The 8729-nt window shown below is 55.8% G+C and overlaps 1 protein-coding gene across 1 annotated transcript; it reads right to left on the reverse strand.

The window, feature by feature from the left end:
• Positions 1 to 2549: 2549 nt before the first annotated feature.
• Lbx1 (ladybird homeobox 1) lies at positions 2550 to 4056 on the reverse strand. Its single transcript, XM_005352358.3, has 2 exons — positions 3732 to 4056; positions 2550 to 3070 (listed from the first exon to the last, which is right to left on the reverse strand). The coding sequence occupies exons 1-2, from the start codon at positions 4054 to 4056 to the stop codon at positions 2550 to 2552; spliced, it is 846 nt and encodes a 281-aa protein (XP_005352415.1).
• Between the last annotated feature and the right edge of the window lie 4673 nt (positions 4057 to 8729).

The following is an 8729-nucleotide window of genomic DNA, read 5'->3' on the forward strand; positions in this document are numbered from 1 at the left end:
GGGGGCCGGGCGGGGGGAGGAGTGCGCGGCGGGCGCAGATGCCCGGGTGACCGCCGCGCCGCGGTCCCTGCGCCGCCTTTGTGCCGGGGAGGCGCGCGCGGGGACCTAATCCATCAAATTGTCTACAAATTGTGAAGAAAATTCAAAAACCATATGGTCGCCAGCGCTGGCGCGCTCTGGGCTGCGGAGGGCCGCGGCCATGCCCGCACCGGGAGCCGCGGGGGGCTGGGCCCGGCTATTGTCGCCTGTCAGCGGCCGCCCGGGCCCATTCGTCCCGGCCTTCATGGTCCGCGCTCCGAATTACAGACCCATCCATCCTAAGAGAGGGCGATTTATGTCGCCCTGAAGGAACCGGCCGCACGGTCGCGCGGCTGTCCTGCCTCCTCTTGCCTTCTCTCGTCCCTGTCGTCTCTTCTCTTTGAGTCTTCCCATTCTTTTTCTCCTTCGTCTCCGTCTCTGTGCCCGTTTCTCGGTGTCTATAAATGGTTCTCTCTCCACCCTGCTTCTCTGTCTCTCACATTCTCGCTCCGTTCTTCGTGTCTTTCTATGCTCTTTCCCTGTTTCTGGCTGTCTCTTAGCTTCCTCCTTGGACACACACGTTCCTGACTCAGGCCCCGGGGCCCCATCGCCTGCCCAAGACCAGATGCGCGTTTCTCACATCAATTTTTCGGAGAAAGGGAGCCCAGCGGCCTGGAGGCGGGACCCAACTCTGGTGACAGCGGCCACTCGCCAGTCCGGCGACAACAAAAGCCCAGAGAGGACACCCCCCCTCCCCGCCCAGCCCCACAGCTCAGGAAAGTGAAAGCCGCCTTAGCCCTCACGCCAGTCTCCCAAAGTCGTTAGGAAAGCAGGAAGTCTCTGAGATACCGATGGTTCTGCTGCTACCCAAGTTATGGGCCAGCGTTTGCAAATGTTACTAGAAATGTACTACAACCCCCAGACGCTTTGGGCTTGCGTTCCGGAAGCCCACAAGTGCAATTCTGCATGTCCTACTTGCCTCCAGCCTTACACTCTTTTACGGAATCCTAAACCAGGCTGAAGCCCTCAGGGCAAGACCAAAACTTGGGTGTCTCCAGGCTCCACCCTGATCTTCAATGAGTGACACCAGCCAGTGTCTCCGAGTTTAGCAGGTGTCCAGGAAGCACAGGTAGATCACCATGCTCAGCGATGGAACACAAAACTGTAGGACAGTCTTGCCCCACCTTGGTGCCTTCCGTGTACAAATGAGTTTTCTGTCACTATCAGCAAGACTAGTTTTTTTACCCCGACCCGACGAAGCAGACTTCTCAGTCCATTTAGTAGCTGCTGCGTGCTTAAGGGGCCTGGGCAAAAAGCCCTTCCTCCCATTGCTTCCCTGTTGTCCCGAGCCCCCAAGCCTGCCCTGAAACATCTCCCCCAAATCTCCAAGGCCGGCGGGACCCACAAGGGGAAACAGGAACATTCTTAACCTTCAGCTGTTTTGGGCAAATTTGGCCCATTCTTGCAAATGCGGTGGCGGCCCATTCTAGTAAAATGGCAAAGACTTTATTTATTGGAGAAAGAGGCCTTGGGTACAGTCGGAGAAAGAGGGGGCAAGGGGCAGGAACTGGGAAGGAACGTCCGGAACCCACCCTCTGCGGACCACCCTCGTTCGTATCGCCAAGTGGAAAGATGTTGACAGACAAACCCAAAGCTGCAGAAAAGATGAGGGTGAGCCTTTGGGTCGCCCATCTTTAGGTCTCTGTCACATGCAAAAAGGAAAATAAATCTTAAAAGAGTTAAAAATAATTCCAGGGCTTTGGGTTCTGTTTTCGATGGTTGCTTGGATGTTCCCTTGCTTTTTCCCTAAGAGCCAGACTCCAGCAGTCAGTCCGAGAAAAATGCAAGAAGGTTTGGAGAAATTTTAAAAATAGTGTACATAGGGAGGCAGACACGCCATCGAAAACAGACTTCTCTGGCTAGGGAAAGAAAAGATCGGTTTTGAAACTTGCAAGTCAAGGCTCGGCTGTCCCCCCCACCCCATTCTCACGCAGGGGAAAAAAGGCAGAAGGAAATGAAAAGTCAACTGTAATAGGCCGAGGGAGTGAGCGAACCGGTGTATTCGCTACATGCAGAGAAAAATGAAAACAGCTTCTAGACCGCAGGAGTTAGTGTTCGCCGCTCTCGTGTCTGCCTCACCGTCAGCCGACCTGGTAGCACTCGGGCTTTGATAAAATCGAAATATCTGAGATTAAAAAAATAATAATAAAATAAAATAAAGAAAAAGATCAGGCTGCGGTGGGAGGAACCTTCTATATAGGCTTAAATATTTATACAGAAGCCATACAGAATTGCACGGCGAGGGCTTCCGGGGCGGCGGAGGCCGCGTGTGGCTGCCGGCCCCGCCGGCCGGCCCGGATTTATTGCTTCGAGAGGGAAGAGGTGGCTGTCAGGAGCCAAGTCCGGGCCCCGGGACACGGGTGGAGGCAGGAGATGCAGAGGAGGTCCCAGCTCCCCTTAGCGGTCCGGTCCGGGAGGCGGCGGGCATGCGGGCGCTGGGGGCCCGGGTGGCAGAAGGTCCAGGGCGCTGCTCAATCGTCCACGTCGATTTCTTCGTCTTCCTCGTCCTCTGAGCAGTCCTGGCTGCTGGCTCGCTGGTCCGTGAGTGGAGAGGCCGGCGAGAGCTGCAATGGCCCACCGCCCGTGGCTTGCGGGGCGCCTGGGGGGAGCGCGGGAGAACCGGGCCTAGACTTGGCCCTGACGCAGCCGCCACCGCCTCCGCCCGAAGCCTCCGAGTTCTGCTCGAGTTCGGCCAGTGCCACGATGTCCATCTGCCCGCTGGGGCCCAGTTTCTTGGCGGACTCCACGTCGGCTTTCATCTCCTCCAGATCCCGCTTGAGCTTGGCGCGCCGATTCTGGAACCAGGTGATGACCTGTGCGTTGGTGAGGCCCAGCTGCTGCGCAATTTGGTCGCGATCGGCCGGGGACAGGTACTTCTGGTATAGAAAACGTTTCTCCAACTCGTATATCTGGTGGTTGGTAAAGGCCGTGCGTGATTTTCGTCGTTTCTTGGGCGTCTGTCGTTGCCCGAAGATGGTCATCCCATCGCGGCCTGGAAAGAAATGACAGTGTACGCTCGCAACGGGAGAGTGAAGACCCCACCCAGACTATCCCATAACTCTCCACCAGACCCAGGCCCCTCTCGCTGTTGTTCCCTCTTCAATTTGATTCCAGTCTCTATACTAGAGCAAGCTGGGCCATGGGAAACCTCCTGTCTTTGATCTCCTGGAATTCCCTAGGAAAAATCGTTTTGATCTCTGCTCCCTAAGAGTTGATCTGAAAGACCCGAAGTCTCACAGAGTACAGAGAAGCCAAACAGAGACTCCCCAAATGTGTTGTGAACACGGATTTTCCACCCCTTCCCAATGGCCCCACTCCATCCTACCCAGAAGTTTCCAGGAAAAGATTCTCTCTCTCCCCCACTTCAGGAGTAAAGTCAGGGGGCATCCAAGCCGATGGGGACTCTAAGAAGCCGGTCAGACTTCAGCGAGAGCTTGGGTTACCCCCACTTCTCTCAGATCACCCCTACTCAGGACGCAGAGGTCCCTAGGAAATAGGGTCCTGCTTCACCTATCTCTACTCCCATCTTGGCTGCAGAAGCTAGGACAGGAGAGACCTGACGGACGGACGACGTGGGCAGAGCCAGGGGAGTTAGGAAGTACTGGGCGCTGAGTGTGGGTGACTAGGCGCAGAGCAATCTAGGTTGTGCCTACCTTCGGCTGCCTGCAGGACGCTGACCTCCAGTCCCTTAAAGGTCTTGCTGGCGAGCTCTTCCAGCGCGCACAGCGGCGAGGTCTGCGAGAGCAGAGCGCGGCCGGCCAGGGGCAAACCGCCCGGCGCGTGCTTGTCCGCGGCCGCCAGCAGGTGCGCCGCCCCACACAGCGAGTAACTTCTCCGCACTGACGGCTTGTTGAGGATGTCCTCGATGCTGAACGGCGTCAGGGGCTTGTTGGAGTTGGCGGGCGGCGGCAGGTGGTCCAGAGGGCTGCGCCGCCGCTCCTCCCCCGGCACCGCCTTGCCGTCCTCCTTGGAAGTCATCTCGGCCTCGCTTGGGGGCCCGGCCGGGGAGGCTCGGGCCGCGGGGACCCAGCCCGCGGGCAGCTCGGGCTCCCGACTGTAAGAAAGGAAGGCAGGAGGCCGCAACGGGCAGGGTGCGGACGGGCAACGGGCCGATTAGCGCGGCGACCCCGGCAGGCGGAGCGGCGCGGGGCCCCGGGAGGAGAGCGCTGACGCGGACGCCGCCGCCGGGGTTTCCAGCAAGCCCGGGCCGGAGCCGGGAAGCGCCGCGCCGGGCTCCAGTTTCGCCAGCCCCGGTGCTATTTAAAGGTGTCAGGTGGCTCCGCCGCGGCGGCTCCTGGCCCCGGGTCCTGGCGGCGGCAATTGGAAGAGCCGAGGCGAGGGCGCCGATCCCGGACTGCGAGGGGAGGCGGAGAGACGGGGCAATTGACTATTGCTAACAAGTTAGCCTTGATCGAGGAGTAATCAATTATCTGCAGCGGCACTTCTCTTTCTCTCTTCGCTCTCCCGTCTTTCTCCTCTCTCTTCTTTCTCTGTCCTCTCTCTCTCTCTCTCTCTCTCCCTCTCTCTCTCTCTCTCCCTCCCTCCCTCTCTTCACTCCACTCTGCTCCCCCCACCCCGTCCGTCTCCTTCTCTACCTCTCCCTCGCCCTCTCTTTCACTCTCTGTCTGTCCAATGCAGGCGGCTCTAAGTTGGGAAGCTCATTAATTAGCGGGCCGGGGGTAGGAGGAGCCGGCTGGAATTAGCCTGCCTAATGCGCCTGTCAGTCCCGGCTCTCCGCCGTCCTCGGCCCGAGATGTTTGTAAATTACATTAGAGGCACCTTTAGTGCTCACGAACCTGGGGTGACTAAAAAGCTACCGCCCCCACCCCAAACTGAGAGCCGCACTCCGGTACACCGGTCTCCCTCCGGCCTGGCCGGACGCGATGGCAGGACCAGCCCGGAGGTCTCAGGCTCTGCAAGCCCCGGCTGTGAAGCTAGAGAAGGGTACCAGGAGCCCCAGTCGCCGAGTGACGCGGCCGCCGCACGGGCCAGGTAAGAACTGGAGCCCGGGCGGGCCCCCGCTACTGCCCAACGTGGACTTTGATGATTCCAAATCAAGAATCCAGCGCCCCTATTCCCAGACTCCCTTGTCACCCAACCGCAGCCCTGGGCCGTGTGCCTGGAAAAGGAGAAGCTAAAGACTCCCGGGGGCTGGCCCCTAGAAGGTCAGAGCGGGCTTCACAGCCCTGGGTGGGCGGCACGGGACAGAGGTGGGGATCCTAAGGGTTGGGGGAGGGGATCAATTGGAGAGCTCAGTCTTCCCCACCCCGAGAGGCGGAGGGAGGAGTTGGCGGTTCTGCAAGCCTCTCCCCTGGCCTGAGCCTGAGGCGGACGCCCTACCTCCTTCGGCAATCTTGCACACTGTTTCCTCCCGCCGCGGCTCTCGGGGCCAGCTAGGGCCACCTCACGTCTGATGAAAGGCGTCTGACGGAAACTCAGCCGGGTGTCGGGGTTACTCGGGCGGGTTGCGGGCTCCCCGCTGCTGTTTGCCCCGGCCAGGGCCGGGGCCCCGCTGCCCGCGCCCCGCCCAGCCGGGCACAGGGCTTGAGTGTGTTGCACGGCCGACTCCAGCTGTTCCGGATGCGGGGTGGGGACCGGGAAGGGGCCTGGCCACGGCTAGGGCTGCGCTCTCGGAAACTCGCAGCGAGGCCGGGGAACCAGTGAGGCTGGTGGCTGTGGGCCTGGAATGTTAGGCGAGCGTTTTGTGTGCAACGTTATTTGAAAGTGTTTTTTTTCAATGTGTGTATTTGTGTTTGGTTCTCAGTGTGTCTTTCTTTAAACGGTTATGAACCTCTGGGCATACAAGCAGGATTAAACCTCAGCTGTGCCTTTCTTTTCCCTTGAGGTACGGCAGTGGGGCTGTACTCAGGGGCCCCCTTCTCTTGCTAGTCCATCTGGTTTGTGTTGGGCCCTAATTTTCCACTTCTTCCCTTGGAAAAAGGAGGGAAGGAAGAGCGTGAAGAGGGTGTAGGAACCAGGAGGAGGAACTGTTCTCTCTCCACGAGCTGCACACAGCAGACTCGCTTTGTTTGTAAACTCCGGAGTGGCCTGTGTGGTCCAGAAGCACAGTTTGGGCCAGAGAAGGGTTCCAATAGCAGCTGGGGAGTTGGTGGACCCCAGCAGGGAGTGGGGCTAAAAGAATGGGACCCTCCTAGTCAGAAGGGGGTAGTGGAAGGAGGGGGGATGGGGAGGGAGAGAGAGAGAGAGAGAGAGAGAGAGAGAGAGAGAGAGAGAGAGAGAAAGAAACTTATCTTGCTCTGGGACTGAACAGGCTTTCTCTGTACAATTTCTCTGTACAAGATCCTCTGCACATCAGAGGTAGGCTTACTTGTCTCTAGTTTAACTGATTGGGAATCAAGGTCTGTAACTCTCTGGATTAAAGGGGATGGAGTAGAGAAAAAGAATTCTTGCCTGGAGGCCCCAGTGTGGTGAGGGACCAGCCTGCTTGGGAATGTTTGAAGCTGGCATTCTACTTCCTTCCCAGTCCTCACCTTGCTTTTTCAGGAGATGGGGAGTGAGGTGGGGGAGTACTCTGAGGCAGAAATAGTGATAACAGAGGTCCTACCCGCCCCCCAGATCCATCCCAGGTCCTGATGCCCTGATGCATCACTCACTGTCTCTCAAACAGCATCTGCCTCTGCCATCCCTGAAATCCTGGAAGCCAGGAGATGTTAAGCTGAGTATCATGAAGTGAAGTCAAGTCTAGAGACTGGTGGAGAGGAACCCGAGGGAGAGAAAGTCAGGAAAGACAACATACATCTGCTCTCTCCAACTTCCTGCCTTCAGGATCCTGCTCCTGCCCCTTGCTGGTATAACACCAAGCCCTCCATGAAGACTAAACCTTAAGGTTGAGACCAGGGCCTGGGATGGTTCATCTCCCAGTTTCTGAAGACCAGTGGAGTTGAGGATTTCTGAGTAACTGCCAAGATAGGTGAAATGTGACCCGGGAAGCAGAAAGACCCTGTTCTCTGGGATTTTTGTTCACAGCCTCATGCCAAGGGAGGGCGTTCTACTGTCATTTGCTCTTACCTCCACGCACCTCCCCTTCCTGCCTTGCCCTATCCTGTGGATTTATTTCCTTGGCCTAATTGGTTGGCCTCTCAGGGACGTGCTTGGGAGCACAGCCAGTTTGAGGGTGCAGGGAAGTGTGGTACCACCTGGCATTTGGTTGTTTCAGTTCATTTTGCCCAGATCACTTGTGCAGGCCACCTTGAAACCTGTTCAACTGCGGCAACCTGAAGGCCTACCCTATCTTTAATCCCCTAGCCCTCAAGAAAAAAAAAAAGTGTGTGACAGGACCAGGATCTTCTAGAATCCTGGGAACCCAAGTTCACTGGCCTCTGGTATTCCTCCTGAAGAGAAACTGAGTCTATTCTGGGTTGGTGATTGGGTCCTTCCCCGCTGCCACCCCACCCCACAGTTTTAGACCCTTGAGTGCAGGAGCATCAGTCAGGGCAGGACTCCAGGCAACCTGGACCTACTCAATCCTAGGAAACATCCAGCTCTTAGCCATCAAATATGTCAGATGGGGTTTCCATCCTTCAAATAAGGTCAAAATGATTCTACAGTGGGAGGGGAATGGCTCTGGGACAGACTGTGCCAGCTCAGAGGAGTTGAGAGGTCCCAAGAATCAAAATGGAGAGGAAGTTTCTGAATCCAAAAGTTCAGAGGGATGGAGGAGCCAAGCCATCAGAGTTCAGATTGTGTTTCCATCGAGATGCCTTCCTAAGAGCCTTTGCCATGCAATGGACACACACACACACACACACACACACACACACACACACACGCTCCCATCAACTGGCCTGGGAATTTTCATTTGAAGCCCGAGGCAACTGAATCCTGGAGCCTCCTCCACCTCCTCTGAGAAGCACCTACTGCAATGTTGTTGTCCATGTGTCCATTACCACTGAATCATAGCTCACTGGTTACAAGACCAGGGTCCAGCCTTACTCCATCCCCAACAGAAGGGATTATTCTGACAAAAATCTGTTCACCCTCTAATTTAGGAAACATCCCAAACAAAGTGGGTTATAAGCATTCCATGAACTGTCATGGATTTGTATTCTAAGAGGACCTTATAGACCCAAATGAAACAAATTGTCTCTTAGTAAAGAATAACAGTTCACTTAACTCATTCCCAAGGCTCCATCAGATTCCACCCAGATAATTTGGGTAGCTCCATTCATTCCCATGTTCTGGTAAGGACAACCATCTGCTCTCAAGCCAGAGTTCCTTCCCAAGAAAACTGTCTGGGGCTGGCGCCACTCAGTATGACAAACTTGATCTCCAGTTTGAATGGCTCTTGTCCCATGGTACTGGTACTCTGTCTGTCCCTGAAATTCAGAGAGTGCTTCATTGTAGAAGAATCTTCCATAATCCCATCAACCTCATTGAGCTAAGATTGTGGGTTTTACATTCTGTCCTTGGCCACCGTCTATTAAAATAGGAACAATAACTATGACCATAAATGCCATATGCACTTACATTTCTTGGATCCTGGCTAAGCTTTAGTCATTTGATAATTTACAGCTTTTTGAGATAGTTATTACTAATATTCCTCATTTTACAATAAGAAAAATGGGGAACAGAGACGGTCAGGAGTCAATCTAAAGTCACACAGCTTGTCTGGGATTAATCGGGATTGGAAC

This window comes from Microtus ochrogaster, chromosome 8 (assembly GCF_000317375.1).
Source record: "Microtus ochrogaster isolate Prairie Vole_2 chromosome 8, MicOch1.0, whole genome shotgun sequence".
Classification (NCBI taxonomy): domain Eukaryota; kingdom Metazoa; phylum Chordata; class Mammalia; order Rodentia; family Cricetidae; genus Microtus; species Microtus ochrogaster.